This window comes from Pseudopodoces humilis, chromosome 8 (assembly GCF_049639895.1).
Source record: "Pseudopodoces humilis isolate 2021_Gansu_Grassland_sample_001 chromosome 8, ASM4963989v1, whole genome shotgun sequence".
NCBI lineage: Eukaryota > Metazoa > Chordata > Aves > Passeriformes > Paridae > Pseudopodoces > Pseudopodoces humilis.
In genome coordinates this window covers 1,151,606-1,173,250 of record NC_142207.1, presented here as the reverse complement: position 1 = coordinate 1,173,250, position 21,645 = coordinate 1,151,606, and the positions used below count along the sequence as shown (strand labels likewise).

General features: G+C 54.7%; 1 protein-coding gene across 4 annotated transcripts in view; it reads left to right on the top strand.

The window, feature by feature from the left end:
• Positions 1 to 21,318, top strand: part of FMNL2 (formin like 2) — a 111,900-nt gene extending 90,582 nt beyond the window's left edge. The window contains exons 10-27 of one of the 4 annotated variants that reach the window (XM_014249602.2): positions 144 to 218; positions 2,177 to 2,287; positions 3,332 to 3,481; positions 4,162 to 4,263; positions 4,654 to 4,963; positions 5,257 to 5,472; positions 7,904 to 8,028; positions 8,706 to 8,908; positions 10,206 to 10,440; positions 11,361 to 11,429; positions 11,522 to 11,602; positions 12,675 to 12,804; positions 13,759 to 13,922; positions 14,039 to 14,140; positions 14,664 to 14,762; positions 15,169 to 15,292; positions 18,270 to 18,316; positions 19,959 to 21,318. In XM_014249602.2, coding sequence (XP_014105077.2) covers positions 144 to 218; positions 2,177 to 2,287; positions 3,332 to 3,481; positions 4,162 to 4,263; positions 4,654 to 4,963; positions 5,257 to 5,472; positions 7,904 to 8,028; positions 8,706 to 8,908; positions 10,206 to 10,440; positions 11,361 to 11,429; positions 11,522 to 11,602; positions 12,675 to 12,804; positions 13,759 to 13,922; positions 14,039 to 14,140; positions 14,664 to 14,762; positions 15,169 to 15,292; positions 18,270 to 18,316; positions 19,959 to 19,997 — 2,382 coding nt within the window. In that variant the 3' untranslated portion in view covers positions 19,998 to 21,318. Of the gene's footprint in view, positions 1 to 143; positions 219 to 2,176; positions 2,288 to 3,331; positions 3,482 to 4,161; positions 4,264 to 4,653; positions 4,964 to 5,256; positions 5,473 to 7,903; positions 8,029 to 8,705; positions 8,909 to 10,205; positions 10,441 to 11,360; positions 11,430 to 11,521; positions 11,603 to 12,674; positions 12,805 to 13,758; positions 13,923 to 14,038; positions 14,141 to 14,663; positions 14,763 to 15,168; positions 15,293 to 17,067; positions 17,202 to 18,269; positions 18,364 to 19,958 lie in introns of all 4 variants that reach the window. The other 3 variants (XM_014249601.2, XM_005519577.3, XM_014249600.2) reach the window with 3 other exon arrangements.
• Positions 21,319 to 21,645: the final 327 nt, after the last annotated feature.

Genomic DNA, 21,645 nt, shown 5'->3' with positions numbered 1-21,645 from the left:
CCCCTGGCTCCTCAGGGGTGCACATGGAATGATTTATGAGGAGGGGTGTTTTTCCCAGAGGAAACCGAGAGGGTCTGAACAAGCAGAGAAATTGGGAATTCTCTGTGGGAATTCTTGAGCCCGGCTGTGGTGTATGTTTTCAGGTGTGTGGGGAGAAGCAGCGCTTTGAGAAGCTCATGGAACATTTCAGGAATGAAGACAACAACATTGACTTCATGGTGAGTGGTATTTTCCCAGAAATTCCCAGTTTTTCCATCGTTTTCCTTCCCTGGGCCTGGCCCTGCTGTCACAGGCAGAGGCTCTTGAAGGGTTGGTGGTTCTGGGGCTGGTGGTGGCAAAAAAATCTCCCAAATCTGGGGCTTTAAGGTCTGTGCTGGAGTGTTGGAAGCTGAAATCCCACTTTTAACCAGGAAAAATCCCCCTTGAATTCCTGCTTGGTGCTTGGATCCGACATGGCTCCGTTCTGGGCAGCATTTCCCACCCCAGCACTGGAATTCTGAGGCCTCTGTTGCCCTTTGTAGCAATTTAGTGCTGAACTTTGTGTGAAAGACCTTTTCCTGCCAAAAATCAGGTGTTAAAGCACCAGTGAGGTGATTCCTGTGGGATTTGAGGGCTCCAGGAATGTTTCCAGGACAGGATCACAGCCTTGAGGGCCAGCAAGTTAAAAACGAGCTGGTGTGAGGGAGACAGGCTGGCAAATTCCTGGGATTTCGAAAGAAAAGGAGGAAATGACCTGGTTTTCACTCTCAGATTTATCCCTTCACTTCTTCCTCTGGGCCCTGGAACAGATCCCAGGGAAGTGGCCAAATTCCAGTGCCAAACTGGTGATCCAGAGGTGCCTTCAGTTGCTCTTCCCATCAAATGACCCAGAGACGTGGAGTCTCCTGGAGGTTTTTCCTGGGGATAAAATCCGATTGCTTCAATCCTCAGGTTCCTCCTGGGAATCTGGGAAGGATCCCAGTGGATGGTGGGAAGCTGCTGTTGCTGTGCTGCTCATGGGATGGGGTTTTATCCATGAGAAACCCAGCAAGGATGAGGGAAATTCCTTCCTGGAGCAGCTCCAGGGGTGACAGATGGGATCCTGAGAGGCCTGGGGCACAGCAGGGTGTGCCAAAGGGAGGACAAATTTTGGGAATTGTCCCCCAATTCCTGCCACTCCACAGATGTCCCCACATCCCATACCCTGGAGAGCCTTGGCCTTCCCTGGCTGGGCTGGGTGTGGATCCTGGGATCTGCTCCTGGTTCAGTTTGGGAAGTGTGCTTTGGGCAGCCAGCAAAGCCCTTCTGTGCCCTTTCCTAAACTGGGGCTTCCAGGCCTGGATTAACCTCACAGGCCCAGAGTAACCTCACTTCCCCTGCTGCTTAAAACCAGGCCTGGATTAACCTCCCTTTTCCAGGCTGGTTAAACCCAAGGCCTGGATTCATCTCCCTTTTCCTGGTTAAACTCAAGGCCTGGATTAATCTCACTTTTCCAGGCTGCTTAAAACCAGGCCTGGATTCATCTCCTTTTGCATGGCTGGTTAAATCCAGGCCTGGATTAATCTCCCTTTTCCAGGCTGGTTAAACCCAAGGCCTGGATTAACCTCACTTTTCCAGGCTGGTTAAACCCAAGGCCTGGATTCATCTCCCTTTTCCTGGTTAAACTCAAGGCCTGGATTAATCTCACTTTTCCAGGCTGGTTAAATCCAGGCCTGGATTAATCTCCCTTTTCCAGGCTGGTTAAATCCAGGCCTGGATTAATCTCCCTTTTCCTGGCTGGTTAAAACCAGGCCTGGATTAATCACCCTTTTCCAGGCTGTTTAAACCCAAGGCCTGGATTAACCTCACTTTCCCAGTCTGGTTAAACCCAAGGCCTGGATTAACCTCACTTTTCCTGGTTAAACCCAGGATGGGTTTTTTCCTGGTGCCTGCTCTGCTCCGGAGCATTCCCGCTCTGGGAAGGTGACTCTGCAGGCAGGACTGAACTCCTGGAATGCTCATCCCCCTTTATCCCAGCAGACAAAATTCCCTGAGCCCGAGCCAGGGCTGGCCTGGCAGAGGAGCAGTCCAGGAGACATCTCCCATTTCTCCAGGGGGGAAATGTTCCGAGGGGGAGCTGCTCCCGGGGCTGCTGCTCCAGTGCCAGCCCCATTCCCGCTGCTCAGGGGATCCCTGGCTCACTGGGCTGTCCTTGCAGGTGGCCTGCATGCAGTTCATCAACATCGTGGTGCACTCCGTGGAGGACATGAACTTCCGAGTGCACCTCCAGTACGAGTTCACCAAGCTGGGCCTGGATGAGTACCTGGATGTGAGTCTGGGGCTGCTCCCGTTCCCAATCCTCCCTTTCCCACCTCCCCAGCCCTCACCCCACAGCTTCTGGGCTGTCCCACAGCTGGGCCAGCAGGGGAGGGCTGCAGCCAGCTGCAATTACAGCCTGCAGCTAAATCTGGAGCCTGATAACAAAGGGAGGATGAACCACAGCCATCCTCGCCCTGCCACGTCCCCCAGCCACCCGGCTCCCTCCTCCTCCAGGCTGGAAAAGTCTCCCTTGGGATTCTCTGACAGCCAGGAGTCCTCTGCTGTCTGTCTGTCTGTCTGTCTGTCAGATGGAAGCTGCTTCTTTCTGTTTTCCATGGGATCCCAGAGTGGTTTGGGTTGGAAGGGACCTGCAGGAGTTTCCCCCACTATCCCAGGCTGCTCCAAGTCCTGTCCAGCCTTGGACACTTCCAGGGCTGGGGCAGCCACAGCCTCTGCAGGCAGCATTTTCCTCCCTGTCCTTGGGAGCACATCCCTGGAAACGCTGCTGCTGCTGGCATGGGAATGCCTTGTCCCTGCTGATCCTTGCTCAGGATCCACCAGGAGAGGGGTTTGGGCTCTGTGGGATGTGCTGGGACACGGCTGCACCGGCCATGGCTGTGCTCGGGGTCTGGGGGTGGCTCTGGGGACTCCGTGGGGAGCAGGCAGAGCCATTCCCAGTGAGCACAGAGGAATCATGGAATGGTTTGGGCAGGGAATGGTCCTGTGAGCCCTTCCATGGGCAAGGAATGGCCCTGAAGATTCCCTGTGATCCCTTCCAAGGGCAGGGAATGGCCCTGAAGATTCCCTGGGAGCCCTTCCATGGGCAGAGAAGCTGGAGCAGAGGGAAAGGCCCTGCCTAACTGAGCTGGGGGTGTTTGGTGTGCAAAGGGATTCCCTGGCTGGTGGAGGAGCCCTGAGCTGCCAGGACTGTCCCAGTGCTTAGTGTGACCTGTGTCCCCGTGTCCCCATGTCCCCATGTCCCCATGTCCCCATGTCCATGTCCCTATGTCCCCATGTCCCCATGTCCATGTCCCTGTGTCCCCGGTGCCCACAGAAGCTGAAGCACACGGAGAGTGACAAGCTGCAGGTGCAGATCCAGGCCTACCTGGACAACGTTTTCGACGTGGGGGCTCTGCTGGAGGACGCGGAGACCAAGAACGCGGCCCTGGAGAGGGTGGAGGAACTGGAGGAGAACCTGTCCCACGTGAGTGGCCCACGGTGCCACCTGCATTCCGGATTTGGGAGGAGGGAAAAGCTTTGGGATTGCTGGGCCTCTGGACTGGGAACAAAATCAGAAAATTCCAGCTCCTCAGCAGAGCAGGCCCAAAATGGGGGAGAAACCATCCTGGCCATGTTTTAAACAGGGGCTCAGGAGGGAAGGGGCTGGAAAATCCTCTGGTGTAGACGCTCAGGGTTTGCTGTCCCAAACCTTGGTGTCGGTTCCTTTAGGCTGGAAGACGTGGCCTGGCTTTGGGAAAAGAATAAAAATTTAAAAAAAGGGTTTTCCATACTTTAAAACTGAGAAAAGGCTTTTCCTTCCCCGCCCATCCCTGAATTCCCACCACTTGGAATGAATAATGCTCCTGGCTCGCTGTGCAGTGTTTTCCCCTCTGAGGAGCTGCAGGAATCAGGGAATGGTTTGGGTGGAAGGGACGTTAAAACCCACACGGTTCATGGACACCTCCCACTGTCCCAGGCTGCTCCAAGCCCATTCCAACCTGATGTCTCCCATCTCAGGCAGGAATCTCTTCCCTTTCCAAGGAAAGGCTCCAGGGTTTCCTGGAATATCAGTAATTTATCCATTTACCCAAGAAGCGAGCTCTTAGTTTGATGGATAAATCCCAGTTTTCCAGGGAGTTAATCCATTTCTCTTTTGTTGGATAGCTATCTGAAAAACTCCAGGACACGGAGAACGAAGCCATGGCCAAGATTGTAGAACTGGAAAAGCAACTCATGCAAAGGAACAAAGAACTGGACGTGATCCGGGTGAGTGGGATGGGGAAGCCCTGGATGGATTCAGGATGCAGGGAGTGGAGATCCCGGATTTGGGGCAGGGGAATTCTCTTGGCTTCCCAGTATTGGAGCTGGGGCAGGTTCCAGGTGGAATTGTTTGTGTGTGCACTCAGAGGATGGACAGAAATGCCTTTGGATGTGCCAGGAATCACTGAGTGAGATGGACACATCTCATTCCCCAGGTCTGGAGCATTCCAGGTGGGAATTTTGGACCTGTGGAGGTCCCAAAGGGTGGGAGAATCCAGAATTCCTCTGTGGGGGCTGCCCTGGGCACGTGCAGTGCAGTCCCCTCCCTGGATCAGGCTGCTGTGATCCTGCCCTTGGAATTCTGAACGCGCATTCCCCGCTCCTGTGTGATTCCAGGAGATCTACAAGGATGCAAACAGCCAGGTTCACACCCTGAGGAAGATGGTGAAGGAGAAGGAGGAAGCCATCCAGCGCCAATCCACGCTGGAGAAGAAGATCCACGAGCTGGAGAAGCAGGGAACCATCAAGATCCAGAAGAAAGGGGATGGGGACATCTCCATCCTTCCCGTGGCCCTGGGCTCCGGGGCGGTGCCGGTGGGAGCCGAGGCGGTGCCGGGGGCCTGTGCCACGCCTGGAGCGGCCACCTCGGTGCCACTGCCACCACCTCCCCCACCCCTGCCCGCCCTGCCGGGCTCCCCCGAGGCAGGTGAGCGTTCCCAACCTCCCTGGAATTCCCTTCCCATGGGGAAATTCCTGCTGGTGCCCAGCCTGAGGCCATTCCCTCTCCTCCTGTCTCTGTTCCCTGGGAACAGGGTGTCACCCCCCTCTGGCTGTCCCCTCCATCTGTTTTTCCATGGCTGGAAGAATCGGTCCCTTCTTTCCTGGGGTCACCTGTGGCTGCTGGAGGCCGTTGGTGGCTCCGGGTGGGGAGGGGACATCGGTGCCATTTCCTTGTGTCCCTTCTCTCCGTGCTAACTCCATTTTCCCTCCATCCCACAGTGCCCAACGGCCCCGTGGCGATGCCTGTGCCACCTCCACCACCACCTCCTCCTCCTCCACCACCTCCTCCTCCTCCTCCTCCTCTGCCGGGCCCAGCTCCGGACGCGGCTCCGGACGCGGCTCCGGCGGTTCCGCTGCCCCCTCCGCCGCCGCCCTCGGCTCCCCCCCTGCCCGGCACGGCCTCACCCACCGTGGTCTTCAACTCCGGCCTGGCAGGTAAAGCTCTCCCAGGGATGGGCAGGGACCCCCAGAGCCCTCCAGAACCAAATCCCAGCTCCTCCCTGGGCTTGGGATGCGGAGCTGGCAGAAGGAAGGAGCGTTCCGCAGTCTCGGAGCTGCCCAGAGCAGCCATGGCTGCCCCGTGCATCCCTGGAAGTGTCCAAGGTCAGCTTGGAGCCACCTGGGATAGGGGAACTGGATAATCCTCTCTGTCCCTGATTCTGGGATTCTGGGATTTATCAACCCAACGCTTTGGGTTTGGTCTGGAAGAGTTGGATTTTCCAGCAGAACAAAACTCACACCAAAAGCGTTTCACAAACTGGGTCATTTTGGACTTTGATGGAATATGGGTTGGATTTCTTCTGAGGAGAAACACCTGTGCAACATTTGGGAATTTTTCTGTAGAAATTTGGGAAAATAAAAGGCAAAACTTGGGTATTTTTTGGAAGGAAGAACAATCTGTTGCCCATCCTTAGCCGTGCCAGGAGTCCCGGGGAGCCAGTGAGGGCTCACGGGTGTCCCCAGGAATCTCCAGAGCTCAAAACAAGAGACTCTCATCAAGAGCTTCGTTAAAGACAAAACATCTCATTAAATATTCCAGCCTTGAAAGGTTCCTTGGAAGACAAAAAGCATCCTGAGAATGCCAGGGTGTCCTGTAGGAAAATGAAGCTCTGAAGGGAGGGCCGATCCCTCGGGATGTGGCCTGGGAGCTGCAGATCCCATTTTTCACTGGGAATTCCGAGGGAATGGGACCGGAAGTGCCTTTTGTGGATGCAGTGGCTCCATGGGAAGGAGCATTCCCAGGGCAGGAACGCTGTGGGGCCGGGGGGAGGTGGGAAATAACAAATGCTGCTTTTCTGACCTTTCCTAACACTTTTTTCTCTGTTCCTTCTGCTGCCTGCTAAGATGGGCCCATCAAGCTCTTCTGTAGGTTCCTTCCTGCTAAGTATTCCTTATCTCGGCATTCCCTGGCTCCTGGGGGTATCCAGGGGCTCCTGGGGGTATCCAGGGGATGGGCAGGGGGAGGTCAGAGCCAGCCCTCGGGATTTGGGAGCTCGGGAAGGGACGAGGAGCAGGAAGGGAAATCAGAAGGAGTTCTGAGCTCCATTGTCTTTCCCATTCCTGCCTTCCCTGTCCTGGAATAACCCAGGAGCAGTTAATTATCCTTTCCAAGGTGAAAATTCCTTTTTGCACGGGTGTTCAAGGCTATTCCTTCTTTTATTTTGGGAATTTTGTGTAACCCCATCCATTTAGCAGAGAGCAAAATCCTGTTTAGTGTAGATGAGCACAAGCTGGATAAATACAATTCCCAAAATACCCACTGGAATATTCTGTGTATTCCCTGTTATCCACTTGGCATCCAGCACTGCAGGATCCGGGTTTGTGTTCCACACCTGCCAGGTTTTTTTGGGAAGTAATTCAGGAGCAAGTGATTGGTGGATGGACTTTAATTAAATTGATTTTGTAGCAAGGAACAAATTTGTGTTCCCATGTGAGGAAAAAGAAATGGGAACTGGATTATGGAAATTATTCATGTGGCTTCCAGGTGGAATGGGATGGGAATGGGAGTGGGAGTGGGAGTGGGAATGGGATGGGAATGGGATGGGAATGGGGATGGGAATGGGGATGGGAATAGGATGGAAATAGGATGGAAATAGAAATGGAAATGGAAATAGAAATGGAAATAGAAATAGAAATGGAAATAGAAATAGGAGGGAGTGGGAATGGGAATAGGGATAGGGATAGGGATAGGAATAGGAATAGGAATAGGAATAGGGATAGGAATAGGAATAGGGATAGGAATAATGTTGTTCCCTTGCTCAATCAGGCCTCATTTCCAGGTTTCATTTTCACAGCTCCTCTGTTTGAATTCCTGAATAACTCCAAAGTTCCCAAATGACTCGGGTTTGCTGGATTTGCTCAGCACAGGAACTAAAACCTGGTTTTAAACCCCTTTTAAAGCCCAGCTTTGCTGCAGCTCAACCCTTTGGCCTTGAAACTCAAACCTGCTGAGGATCCTGCAGTTCCCCCAAATCCCATTTCCCAAAACCTTGGGAACGGGGCTTTTTTCCCTCCTGGTCAGAGCGGGCTCTGCCAGCAGCAGAATTCACTGAATTCACCCACTGTCCCCCTTTTCCATGGAATTTGGGCAGAGCTTGGGAGTTCAGATCAGTGCAGGCACCTCGTGGCCATACAGGAATCCCAGATTTCCCTTTGGGAAGTTTGCAGAGCCCTGGGGGTTGGTGCTGTCCTGCTGAGGGCTGGGATTCCCCTCTCCAGCAGCCTCTGGAGGCAGGAACAGCTTTCCAGGATTCCAGTGGGATAATGAGGTTTGCCCAGTCCTTCTCCAGCGCTGAATTCCAGCTGGGGAGCCGCCCTGCGGTGTTCCCAGGCGGATTTTCAGGAGCTGTCCGTGTCCTGTCCCCAGCTGTGAAGATCAAGAAGCCCATCAAGACCAAGTTCCGCATGCCCGTCTTCAACTGGGTGGCCCTGAAGCCCAACCAGATCAACGGCACCGTCTTCAACGAGATCGACGACGAGCGCATCCTGGAGGTACCCGGGAAAGCCTGGAATCATGGAATGTCAGCCTTGGGAAAGGCTCTGGGAGCGCCCCAGCCCAGCCCTCAACCCAGCACTGCCCTTGTCCCCATCCACAGGGGTAAATCCCTCCAGGAATGGGGGTTCCAGCCTTTTCCAGTGCCTGGCCACGCTTGTCAGGAAGGAGTTTTCCCAGTATCCAATGGATATTTTCCCAATATCCAGCTAAACCTCGGCTGGAGCAACCTGATCCCGTTTTCTGCCGTCCCTGTTCCCTGTCAGGGAATTGTGGGGAGATCTCCACGGGGAAAGGGCTCATTCCAGATCCTGGATGCTCCCCTGGATGCTTTATCCATGGCTGGGTAGTGCTCACAAGAGTTCTCCTGGATTCCTGAGCTGTTTGGGGCTGGATTTCTGGGATCTGGCCAGCTTTCCTCATCCCAGCTCAGGAATGTTCCTTCCATCCCTCAGCCTCTGACAGAACTCTCCAGATTCCAAAGGTTGGACAGGGCTGGAAAAACCTGGGCTATGGGAAAGTGTCCCTGCCCATGGCAGGGGGTGGAACTGGGACAAGCCTTAAGATTCCAACCCAAACCATTCCATGATTCCATGATCCAGTCAAAGCTTTTCCTGCAGTTCTGGGTGAGGATTTAGCATTCCCTGCAGGAGAAATCCTTTCCTTCCCTTCCCAGGATCTGAACGTGGATGAATTCGAGGAAATATTCAAAACAAAAGCCCAGGGCCCAGCCATGGATCTGACTTCCAGCAAGCAGAAGATCCCTCAGAAAGGATCCAACAAAGTCACGCTGCTGGATGCCAACAGAGCCAAGAATTTGGCCATCACCCTTCGGAAAGCCGGGAAAACGGCGGATGAGATCTGCAAAGCCATCCACGTGTGAGTGCAGCCCCTGCAGCCGAGGAATCCTGCCCCAGCTTTCCTGGGAAACGGTTTGGGGTTGGCACTTGATGGGAAAATTCCAGCTGGGGAAGGAGGGAATGGTGGTGAATTCCCAGAAATCAGAGTGCCTGGAACTCGGGAACTCAGCTTTGTGTGGCTGAGTCACTGTTGGGGTTGGAGCAGCTCAGTCCAGCCTGCCCAGTTTGCCAGGGCAGCTCCTGGTCTGTTCCACGATATTTCCCATTCCAGTGAGCAAAATCCGGCAAGAGGCTCTTTTGGTTTGCTCCATGAGGGATGGGTTTGGTCCGGGTGCTGGAGCAGATTTTGCATGGAATTGGATTTGGGGAGCAGGCTCAGGAACTGATCCGGATCCTTCCCTGTCCTGGGACAGCCGTAGCTGCTCCTTGGGGCTGATCCCAAATCCATCCAGACTCATCCTGGCCATGGCAAACACCTCCCACTCCTCCCTAAGGAATATCTCCAAAGTGTGGATGCACAAGCTTTGCCTTTGGCTGAGGGTGACCCAAAGCTGCCCCAGGTCCTGGCAGCTTCAGCTCCTGGCTTTAGGGGGCTCTGGGCCAATTCAATACAAATATTTGCTCCTCCCCACCTCTTTTCCCTGGAAAAGTGAGCCTGGAGGGGTGGGGGAACTGCCATGTGTTTGGGAATGGAAGCAGCATCATTCCCATTATCCCTGGATCCTGTTCCCATCTGCCTGGGTAGGGCAGGAGGAGCTTCACAGCTTCTTCCTTGATTTTCCTCATGTGGAGCTGAATCCCAGATTGCTTTGGGTTGGGAAGGACCTGAAAGCCCATCCCGTCCATCCAGGGGCAGCTCCCACCACTGACACTGCCAGGGGCAGCCACAGCCCCTCTGGGAATTCCAGCCCAGCCAGGAATTCCCAATTCCCAATATCCCACCCATTCCTGCCCTCTGGCAATGGGAGCCATTCCCTGGCTCCTGTCCCTCCATCCCTTGTCCCCAGTCCCTCTCCAGCTCTCCTGGAGCCCCTTCAGGCCCTGCAAGGGGCTCTGAGCTCTCCCTGGATCCTTCCCTTCTCCAGGGGAACATTCCCAGCTCTCCCTGGATCCTTCCCTTCTCCAGGGGAACATTCCCAGCTCTCCCTGGATCCTTCCCTTCTCCAGGGGAACATTCCCAGCTCTCCCTGGATCCTTCCCTTCTCCAGGAGAACATTCCCAGCTCTCCCAGCCAGGCTCCAGAGCCATCCATGGCCCGGCCACTTCCCCAAAGCTGAGCTTTGTCCCCACAGCCTTTTCCCGGGATTTTCCCGCAGGTTTGACCTGAAGACGCTGCCGGTGGATTTTGTGGAATGCCTGATGCGGTTCCTGCCCACGGAGAACGAGGTGAAGGTGCTGAGGCTGTACGAGAGGGAGAGGAAGCCCCTGGAGAACCTGTCTGACGAGGACAGGTTCATGATGCAGTTCAGCAAGATCGAGCGGCTCATGCAGAAAATGACCATCATGGCCTTCATCGGCAACTTCTCCGAGAGCATCCAGATGCTCACCCCGGTCAGTGGGAGCAGGGAATCCACGGGATCTGAGCCCTGGCACCCCAAAACCCCACCCTGGGCACCCCTGGCTGTCCCAACGCTCCTGGAGCTCCGGCAGCCTCGGGAATGTGCCCATTCCCTGGGGAGCCCCAGCACCCTCAAAGGAATGTGGTTGGGAAAAGTCACTCTTGGGCCCTTGGGATTGTGTTCCTGAAAGCCTGGGATGGCTGTAGGGGTTGGAATGTAAATCCTCACTTCTGAGGGGGTAAAGCTGGCAGGAGATGAACGGTTTGGAATCCTGGAGTGTCAGGGCAGGGGAGTATTCCCAGCATCCCAGAGCGGGTTGGGTGGGAAGGGAGAAGGAATAGCTCATTCCTGGCCATGGCAGGGACAGCTCCCACTGTCCCAGGCTGCTCCAAGCCCCAGTGTCCAGCCTGGCCTTGGACAGGGATCCAGTGATCCAGGGGCAGCCACAGCTGCTCTGGGAATTCCAGCCCAGCCCCTCCCCACCCTCCCAGCCAGGAATTCCCAATTCCCAATCTCCCATCCATCCCTGCCCTCTGGCACTGGGAGCCATTCCCTGGGTCCTGTCCCTCCATCCCTTGTCCCCAGTCCCTCTCCAGCTCTCCTGGAGCCCCTTCAGGCCCTGCAAGGGGCTCTGAGCTCTCCCTGGATCCTTCCCTTCTCCAGGGGAACATTCCCAGCTCTCCCTGGATCCTTCCCTTCTCCAGGGGAACATTCCCAGCTCTCCCTGGATCCTTCCCTTCTCCAGGGGAACATTCCCAGCTCTCCCAGCCTGGCTCCATGGCAGAGGGACATCCATGCTCTGTCCCATGGATGAAAACCAGGAATGTTTTTTTTCAGGATAAGTGTTTGGATGTTGATTTTCCTGCTGGCTGGGTGTGCATTAACCAAAGCTCTCCCCGTGTTTCCCCACAGCAACTCCACGCCATAATCGCTGCCTCTGTCTCCATAAAGTCATCCCAGAAACTCAAGAAGATCCTGGAGGTAGGTCTGATCTCAGCTCCCCTTCCAGGGATGTCTAAACTTCCAGGAATTTGTCCTGAGAATTCCTGCTCTGCTCTGTTTCATCCTGGCAGATCATCCTGGCCCTTGGGAATTACATGAACAGCAGCAAACGAGGGGCTGTGTATGGATTTAAGCTGCAGAGTTTAGACCTGGTAAGAAAAGCAGGGATGTGTTGTGGGCACCAGCTGGGAATTAGAGCTGTGGAATTCTTGAGGTTGGAAAAAACTTCCAAGATCATGGAGTCCAAGCATTCCCAGCACTGCCCCTGTGCCCAGTGCCACATCCACAGGGATTAAATCCCTCCAGGAATGGGCACTGCAAACCTCCCTGGGCACTTCCGAGGCCTGAGCGCCCTTTCCATGGGGAAATTCCTGCTGCTGTCCCCCCTGAGCTGCCCTGGCCCAGCCTGAGGCCGTTCCCTCTCCTCCTGTCCCTGTTCCCTGCCAGCAGAGCCCGACCCCCCCGGCTGTCCCCTCCTGCCAGGGAATTCCAGAGAGGGAAAAGATCCCTCGGGATCCTCCTTTGCTCCAGCCTGAGCCCCTTCCCAGCTCCCTCAGGAATTCTCCAGCCCCTTCCCAGCTCCCTCAGGAATTCTCCAGCCCCTTCCCAGCTCCCTCAGGGATTCTCCAGCCCCTTCCCAGCTCCCTCAGGAATTCTCCAGCCCCTTCCCAGCTCCCTCAGGAATTCTCCAGCCCCTTCCCAGCTCCCTCAGGAATTCTCCAGCCCCTTCCCAGCTCCCTCAGGAATTCTCCAGCCCCTTCCCAGCTCCCTCAGGAATTCTCCAGCCCCTTCCCAGCTCCCTCAGCAATTCTCCAGCCCCTTCCCAGCTCCCTCAGCAATTCTCCAGCCCCTTCCCAGCTCCCTCAGGAATTCTCCAGCCCCTTCCCAGCTCCCTCAGGAATTCTCCAGCCCCTCAGTGTCCCTCCTGTCCCAGAGCTGTCCCCAGCACAGGAGCTGGCCCAGCAGTGCCAGCTCAGGGACCGGCTCAGCTCTTGCCCACCTGGGCACCCCTGGGCTCGTGTTCATCACCCCCGGATCCTTTCCCACTTTTCCAGCCTCTCTGTCCCAACCCTGTGGCTTTCAGGAGGTCGTGGTGACCCAAGTGGCTGCTGGGGAACTCCATTGGTGCTTCCCAGCGTGGAAAACACGCTGGAGCAGCAGCAGCAGCATCGAGTCCCTTGGCTTGGATCCAGCTCCCCTCAGCTCTGTTCCCGCTTTTCCCAGCTCCTGGAAACGAAGTCGACGGACCGGAAGCAGACGCTGCTGCACTACATCTCCAACGTGGTGAAGGAGAAGTACCAGCACGTGGCCCTGTTCTACAACGAGCTGCACTACGTGGAGAAGGCAGCAGCAGGTAGGGCCCCCTTCCCTTCCCTTCCCTTCCCTTCCCTTCCCTTCCCTTCCCTTCCCTTCCCTTCCCTTCCCTTCCCTTCCCTTCCCTTCCCTTCCCTTCCCTTCCCTTCCCTTCCCTTCCCTTCCCTTCCCTTCCCTTCCCTTCCCTTCCCTTCCCTTCCCCTTCCCTTCCCTTCCTTTCCCTTCCCTTCCCTTCCCTTCCCTTCCCGCACCTTCCCTTCCCGCACCTTCCCGCACCTTCCCGCACCTTCCCGCACCTTCCCTTCCCGCACCTTCCCGCACCTTCCCGCACCTTCCCGCACCTTCCCGCACCTTCCCTTCCCGCACCTTCCCGCACCTTCCCTTCCCGCACCTTCCCTTCCCGCACCTTCCCTTCCCTTCCCTTCCCTTCCCTTCCCTTCCCGCACCTTCCCTTCCCGCACCTTCCCTTCCCGCACCTTCCCTTCCCGCACCTTCCCTTCCCTTCCCTTCCCTTCCCTTCCCTTCCCTTCCCTTCCCTTCCCTTCCCTTCCCTTCCCTTCCCTTCCCTTCCCTTCCCTTCCCTTCCCTTCCCTTCCCTTCCCTTCCCTTCCCTTCCCTTCCCGCACCTTCCCTTCCCTTCCCTTCCCTTCCCTTCCCTTCCCTTCCCTTCCCTTCCCTTCCCTTCCCGCACCTTCCCTTCCCTTCCCTTCCCTTCCCTTCCCTTCCCGCACCTTCCCTTCCCGCACCTTCCCTTCCCGCACCTTCCCTTCCCTTCCCTTCCCGCACCTTCCCTTCCCTTCCCTTCCCGCACCTTCCCTTCCCGCACCTTCCCTTCCCGCACCTTCCCTTCCCTTCCCTTCCCGCACCTTCCCTTCCCGCACCTTCCCTTCCCGCACCTTCCCTTCCCGCACCTTCCCTTCCCTTCCCGCACCTTCCCTTCCCTTCCCGCACCTTCCCGCACCTTCCCTTCCCACCATTCCCGTGTCATTCCCAGTGTCCCTGGAGAACGTCCTGCTGGATGTGAAGGAGCTGCAGCGGGGCCTGGAGCTGACCAAGCGCGAGTACACCATGCACGACCACAACACCATGCTCAAGGACTTCATCCAGAGCAACGAGGGCAAGCTCAAGAAGCTCCAGGACGATGCCAAAATAGCCCAGGTGCCGCAGCATTCCCGGGATTTGTGTGGGGGGCGGCTCCCAGGGCTGGGCTGGTTTTCCCTGGAATGCTGGGGCTGGGGAGGGTGTGCAGGGCACTGAGGCTGTGCCTGTTGCAGGATGCCTTTGATGATGCTGTGAAGTATTTCGGGGAGAATCCCAAGACGACCCCACCCTCCGTCTTCTTCCCGGTGTTTGTCCGCTTTGTGAAGGCCTACAAGGTAAAGCAGAGCTTCCTCCTCCTCCTCCTCTTCCTCTCTTCCTCCTCTTCTCTTTTTATATTTCTCTTTATCCTTCTCTCTTTCTCCTTCTTTTTCTCTTTGTCTTTTTCTTCTCCTCATCCTCTTTGTCCTCCCCCCACTTCTCCTCCTGTGTTCTTCTCCTTCTCCTTCTCCTCTTCTTTCTCCTTCTTTTCTTTTCCTCCTTTTTCCTTCTCCTTTCTCCTTTTCCTTTCTCCTCCTCCTCCTCCTTTTTCCTCCTCCTCTTCTTTTCCTCCTCCTCTTCTTTTCCTCCTCCTCTTCTTTTCCTCCTCCTCCTTCTTTGTTTCTTCTTTCTTCTTTCTTCTTTCTTCTTTTCCTTCTCTTTCTTCTTCTTCTTCTTCTTCTTCTTCTTCTCCTTCTCCTCCTCCTCCTCCTCCTCCTCCTTCTCCTCCTCTCCCTTCCCCCAAAAACCCCGCTGTGGCACAGATCCTGTTCCTCCCTGGCTCCCCCAGAATCACTAATCCATGGATTTTCTCCCAAACAGCAAGCAGAGGAAGAAAACGAGCTGAGGAAAAAGCAGGAGCAGGCCTTAATGGAAAAACTCATGGAGCAGGAAGCGTTGATGGAACAACAGGACCAAAAGGTACAGGACAAACGCAGCTTCCAGGTGGGATCGTGTTCCTGATATCCAGAAACCTCAGCTCTGAGTGAGGAATTGCAGCTGCCTGGAAAATGTCTGGAAGTTTTTATGGAGAGAATTGGGATAGGCTGGAAAAGTTCCAGTGTGTATTCTGCTGCTCTGGAAGTCTGCAAAGTTAAGGAAAAGGAAATCGGTGGGAAGTTGTCCTGTCCGTATTTCCAGGGCTGAACTTTATCCTTCCCTGACTTCTCCACGGAGCGGGAGCAGCCGGGGAATGGAGGGAGGGAACAACCCAGCCTTGGGAATGGGGTGGGAAATTCCCGTGGGAATTGGTGGGGCTGTGTGAGGTTCAGGAAGGAGCCCAGGAGAGCTGGAGCTGCATCCTGAGCATCCCCGTGCATGTTCCCAGTCCCCTTCCCACAAGAGCAAGCGGCAGCAGCAGGAGCTGATCGCGGAGCTGCGGCGCCGGCAGGTCAAGGACAACCGGCACGTGTACGAGGGCAAGGACGGCGCCATCGAGGACATCATCACAGGTACCCCCTGCTCCCGAATTCCCAGCCTGGAGCTGCCTGTGCCTGCTCCAGGCCTCTCTCCTCTCCCCAGGGCGTTGTTTGTGTGGTGTGGAGCAAGTCCAGAAGGTTCCAGCTTGCGGGGACATTCCCAGGGTTTTAGGGCAGGCGGATCCCGGCAGCTGCTCCAGCTGAGCCGTGTGGATCTGTCCCAGATCCCTTTTGTCTCCCCACAAATGGGATTGATGTCAGGATGAAGAGTCTCTGTTTTCATTCAGACTGATCCCAGAAATCCTTCAGTGATCCCAAACTGCTCCAGGTTTTCCTGCTGATCCTGGAGGGAAGGGACACAGCCCCTGGTGCAGCCAGGCACAGTCAGAACGTGGCTGCAGATATTTGCAGCCTGAACTGCATCTTTCCCAGGAATTAAATCCTTCTTCACACTTCCAGCTTCTGGGATTGCACAACTGGAAGTTTTCCACACGTTTTTCACCTGTGGTGTGGAAGGAAAATGATTTAACACCTCAGGAGCTTCACAAACTCCGTTTCCTTGCACAGAACCCAAAACAAAAAGTCTTTGCCAGCTGCTCCTGGGAGTTTTCCACAGGAGTTTTTCTTGCAGAAGAGCAGGAGAGCTCTTTGGCCCCTCCCTAAGGAAAAGCCAGGGAATTTTTGCCCAGCTGGATGAAGTGTGTGAAGCTTTCCCAGCTCCTTTTAACCTTGATTAATGGCCCTGAGATAACATTCCTCATTTGAAGGGCAGGGTGGCAATAATATCCAACCTGGCATTGCTTCCACAACTCCTCCGAGCTCCTGGGACTTTGTTTAATTGGAAAAATGGTTCTGCTGCTCTGAGGGAGGAGCAGATCCTATGGAAAAGGCCAGCCAGAGGAGAGGGTGCCAGGCTCCAATTAAACATTTCCTGTGCTCTTGTGCCTGGATTTGCCCATTTTGGGAGCCATGGAGGAGGAAAGGGTCAGGCATGGAAGGTCAGGTAGGACCAAGGTGATCTCCCAGTAAATCCTGCACTTCTCCATTCCTGGAGATCTCCCAGTAAATCCTGCACTTCTCCATTCCTGGAGATGTCCCAGTAAATCCTGCACTTCTCCATTCCTGGAGATGTCCCAGTAAATCCTGCACTTCTCCATTCCTGGAGATGTCCCAGTAAATCCTGCACTTCTCCATTCCTGGAGATCTCCCAGTAAATCCCACACCTCCCCATTCCTGGGAATGCTCCAGGCCAGGTTGGATGGGGCTTGGAGCACCCTGGGATAGTGGAAGGTGTCCCATGGATGGGATTTAAGGTCCCTTCCAACCCAAATCATCTCAAACACTGAGGTTTTCCCACAGACCTGTAGCACACCTTAAAGCAAAACCTTCAAGGGAATTATTTTATTACAGGCCCAGGAGGAATGGCTTTAAAATGAAGGAAAGATCAGGGATTGGGAAGGAATTCCTGGCTGGGAGGGAGGTGAGGCCCTGGCACAGCTGTGGCTGCCCCTGGATCCCTGGCAGTGTCCCAGACCAGGCTGGCCAGGGCTTGGAGCAGCCTGGGATGGTGGGAGGTGTCCCTGCCACGGCAGGGCTGGGATGGGATGAGTTTAAGGTCCCTTCCCACCCGAAGCAGGCTGGGATTCCACGAGTGGAGCAATATCTCCTGGAGCCTCACCATGTGGCAGGGCCAGTGAGGAGCAGGCTGGAGCGTGTCCCGGTGTCCCGTGTGGGAGCACTGAGCTGTCCCCGAGGCCTGGGGCGCTGCTGACGTTGGTTTGTGTGTGGCTGTTGTTGTTCCCATGCAGTGCTGAAGACGGTGCCGTTCACCGCCCGAAGCGCCAAGCGCGGCTCTCGGTTCTTCTGCGACCCTGTTGTCCCTGAGGAATTCCATTACTAAACTCTCCCTCTTTCACACCTGACGCTCTTAGAAACCAGGAAGGTCGCTGTAGACTTTTTGCCACTTTGTTTGTGTGGATCTCAGCCAGGAATCTGTGACTGTTGAGTGTGTAGTGGTGTCCAGCGTCCTCCTGAAGTTGTAGTGGTGTCTCCTCTGTGGCATGTTCTCTTCATCCCATCCCATCCCATCCCATCCCATCCCATCGGGCTGTCCCGGTGTCCCATAGAACAGAAGGTGGGAGTCACTGGGATGAGTCTCCTGCAGTGTGGGGACTCAGGAGCTCACTTGGCTTGCCTGTCACCTCGGGGGGCCGTGCATGTGGCACCTCTGGGTGCAATTCCGGGCTGCATGGACCTCGGGAATGGCTTTGGGCATGGCTCCTGGCTCGGGAATGACACCCACGGGGTGGTTTAGGATTCCTAACCAGCACCTGCATGTTCTGCATGTTCAGCTGCATGGGGTGGAACGGCGGGGTCAAATCTCTCCTTGTTCGCTCACATCCACATTTAACTCTTTCATTCCATGTCAGCTCCATGCCAGCTTTATTTCATGGATTGGGGAATTCTCAGCAAGCCTGGACTCTGTGTGAGGCTGGGCTCAGTGCATGGAGCAGGGCGGGAGCAGGATGGGAATCACGGGAATGCGTGGCAGGAGCACCGGAATGGTGCCGAGACAAAGCTGACATGGAAGCCAGCGATTCCCATCGTGGTGTCCCCAACGTGTCCCTAACCCAGCACGGCCCTGGGCACTGTTGTCCTCATGAAGGACTCAGCTTAAGAAGCCAGCAGTGTTCCTTCCAGCGTTCCCTGTGAAATTCCATCAGTGTCGCCAATAAATCCACAAACTAACCCACTCCACGGTTCTTTGCTCTTCCGGGTTCTCTCTGTGTTCTCTTCCTGGAGCCAACCTTCAAAGCAGCTTGGAATTGGGGTAGGGAGCGTCCTCCTGTCCCTCCTGCCCTGTCTAACCCCTCTCGCTCCGTGGTTTCTGCCCGGGAGGTTTGAACACTGACTTGACTTGCTCTTCATTCTCCATCCCATTTTTTTTTTACTTAACCATCATTTTTTTTTTTTTTGTGTTCTGTTTGTTGTTTTTTGTTTTTCTGTTTAGCCCTAAAGAAGAATAATATCACTAAATTTCCCAATGTTCACTCGAGGGTAAGGATTTCTTCTAGCACAGCCGTGGTGGAGGATTCCCAGAGCTGGCAAGCATCACTTTTTACTTGGCTTCCTCCTCTCTCTCTGTGCCAGGCAGCTGGTGGTAGATGTGGCTGAGCTAATACTGGTGAGACCCTCGAGGCCACTTGAGACCCAGATCCTTGATTTTCACCTCTGGAGGTGCAGGGATCCACAGGATGGTGGTTGGTGACAGTCATCTCGCTGTTTTGGCCACTTCTCCTCGAGCTGAGCCCAAAACAGTCTTGTCCCCAAGTGCTGTTGTTGGTGACCGTCTTCACACTCCATTTTGGCCACTTTAATTCAAGTTGAGCCCAAAATAATCTCGTGCCCGGGTGGTGCTGGTTGGTGACCACCATCACACTCTGGTTTGGCCGTTTCTCTTCAAGTCCCAAAAGAGCTTTGTCCCCAGGTGCTGCAGCCCCACATTGGGTTCTGCATGAGGTGGACGATCTCCAACTCCAGGTGTGGAGAGGGGAGAGCTGAGAAGTTTGGGAGTTCTGTGTAACTCCCACCACAAGTTATCCAGGAAATCTGAGGGATTTGCCCAGTCCAACACAAATTTGTTGGCCAGGAGACCAGGATTTGAACTGGAATTGTCTTCAGTGCTTGTTTTGTTGTAGGTGCGCAGGTGACAGCACATGTGACACCTGTAATGGGCTGCCACCATCCCATCCATCAGCTTTCTCCTTCTTCCATCCATCCATCCATCATCCATCCATCATCCATCCATCCATCATCCATCATCCATCATCCATCCATCCATCCATCCATCATCCATCCATCATCCATCCATCATCCATCCATCCATCATTCATCCATCCATCATCCATCCATCATCCATCATCCATCCATCCATCATCCATCATCCATCCATCCATCATCCATCCATCATCCATCCATCCATCCATCATCCATCCATCCATCCATCCATCATCCATCCATCCATCCATCATCCATCATCCATCCATCCATCCATCATCCATCCATCCATCCATCCATCATCCATCCATCATCCATCATCCATCATCCATCCCATCCCATGCTCAGTGTTCCCTCCCGAGCTCTCCCCTCCTTTGGCTGATGCAGCATCGCTCCAGCCATGGAAAACAGCTGGAGAATCCCATGCCAATGCCAGCTGCTTTTCCCAGGGCACCTCTTTTAGATCTTGGAGGTCCTTGCCAACCTGAATGATTCCATGAATCCACACTAAACGGGATGTAGGGATCCTAAATCCATCCCGGAGTGGCCGAACCCGTGGATCACGCACCTGCTGTGAGGAACATCCTCCAGCTCCGGTGTTTGAGTGTGGGAACACGCAGGGACCACCTCAAAGTGCCTGGCTGGGGTCGATGTGGCCTCGGTGACAGCTGTGAGGGGACATTCCCAGGGCACCATTCCCGCGGTCCCACCGGCATCCCGATCCCACCAGTATTAACCGGCCGCTGGGGCACGTAGTTCGGGCATTCCGTCCTTCCCTGCGCTGCGCCGGGGCCCATCCCTGCTCCCGTCCTCCACAAGCTGCTTTGATTGGCTTCCAGCGGGCCTTTCCCTGTCTGTCCTGCCGTGCTGTGTGTCCGTGTGTCCGCCCGGGCGCCGCTGACTCCCTGCCGGCTCCCCGCAGATCTCCGGAACCAGCCGTACCGCCGGGCCGACGCGCTGAGGAGGAGCGTGCGCCGCCGCTTCGACGAGCACGGCCTGCGCTCCAACGGCGCCGAGCTGGCCATGTGAGCGCCACGAGCTCCGCATCCCGCCTTTTCCAGGGAAAAACGGACCTTCGGAGGGCTCCCGGCCCCGCGCCGGGATCTCCACGCCAAGTGCCTGAAATGGAAGTTCCTGCTCCCGTGGATCCCAGCAATAGGATTGGGGTTGGTTGGGGGCGCCAAGGCTCTGCAGGGTTTGGAACCAAAATGTAAAATATGGGTTGGTTCGGGGGATTGGGTTGGTGAGAGCTCCCGTGGGCCTGGTTGGAAACTGGGAATACTGGGAATACTGGGAATACTGGGAATACTGGGATGTGCTCGGCTTGTAATGCTGGGCCGAGGGGCAGGCCCGGCCTCCAGCTGCACTTAACGGCTCTTTCTTAATTCAAACTACAAACAAAGACATTTAAGGGCTTTCTGGACGTGGAATTAAAATAATCCCAAGGAGCTCCCAGCCCTTTTCCCAGCCCCTGCAGCCTCCCAGTGGAACGTGGGATCCCAATCCCAGGGATAGGAACGGAACAGGAGCTTCCCCCAGTTTGGGACGTTCCAGGGCTCGGGCTGGGGGGGGCAGGGAAGGCAGCCTTGGGATAACAGCGTATTTATTAATTAGCACTAAGCAATTAACACCCAGTAATCAGTATTAAGCTCTGAGGACCACTGCAGCCCAGTTCCTGGCAGGGGCATTCCAGCCTGCTCCGGCTCCGAGACATTCCTGCTCGGATTCCCTGCTGAGGCTCCTTTGGAAGGGAAGCCCAGCCTAAAACTCCCGCCAGGTTTTAGGTTCAGTTTTAGGTTCGGTTTTAGGTTCGGTTTTAGGTTCTCCGTGGCATTTTCCAAGCCTAAAAAGGGACGGGAGGCTGACTTAGGAGCGTGGAGCAGCGGGATGGATCCCACTCCGTGCCATGCCAGCAGAATCCAGGAGCTGGGAAGGGCTGGACCGAGGAGAAATTCATCCTTCCCAAATCCCATTTCGCTTCCCTGCCTGGGCTCATCCATCTGTTAATTGTAAAATTTCTTGTATAGTATTTAACCACTGAATTTCTCTGCCCTTTCCCGTTGTGCTCCCACTGGTGAAGGTCCCTGTTGGATTATTTTTTTTCCTTGGATAACGTGTAGTTATATGATAATCTGTTTTTAAATGTACAGATATTTTGCTACAAAATCGGTGCAGTTTTTTATGGTTTTTACACTTCCCCCTCCCCTCCCACTTCAGCCTCTGGGTAATATTGTAAATATTGTTTAAAAAGGAAATAAATGCATCAAGCCTGTGCTATACAATCTGAATGTTATTTTAACTTATAGTTTTTGTTTTTATATTTAACTAAAAGGACAGTTTGGGACTCGGAGTTACCACATTGACCAATTTCCAGGAATTTTTTTTTCCTTGAAAAACTGCCAAGTTTTCCATTTCCAGCACTGTGTACTTGACCTGCTAAAGAGAACATGCCACTGTTGCAAGGAGTGTTTACATCAAAGAAAACCGGATAATTTGAATTTCAAATTTCAGCAGGTGTCGGGGTATAAACACTAAATCTCATTTTCTTCAGCTCAAAGGTATTTTTTTAATAAAAGCCCAAAATGAAAGCCAAGCTGGCATGTTCTCTT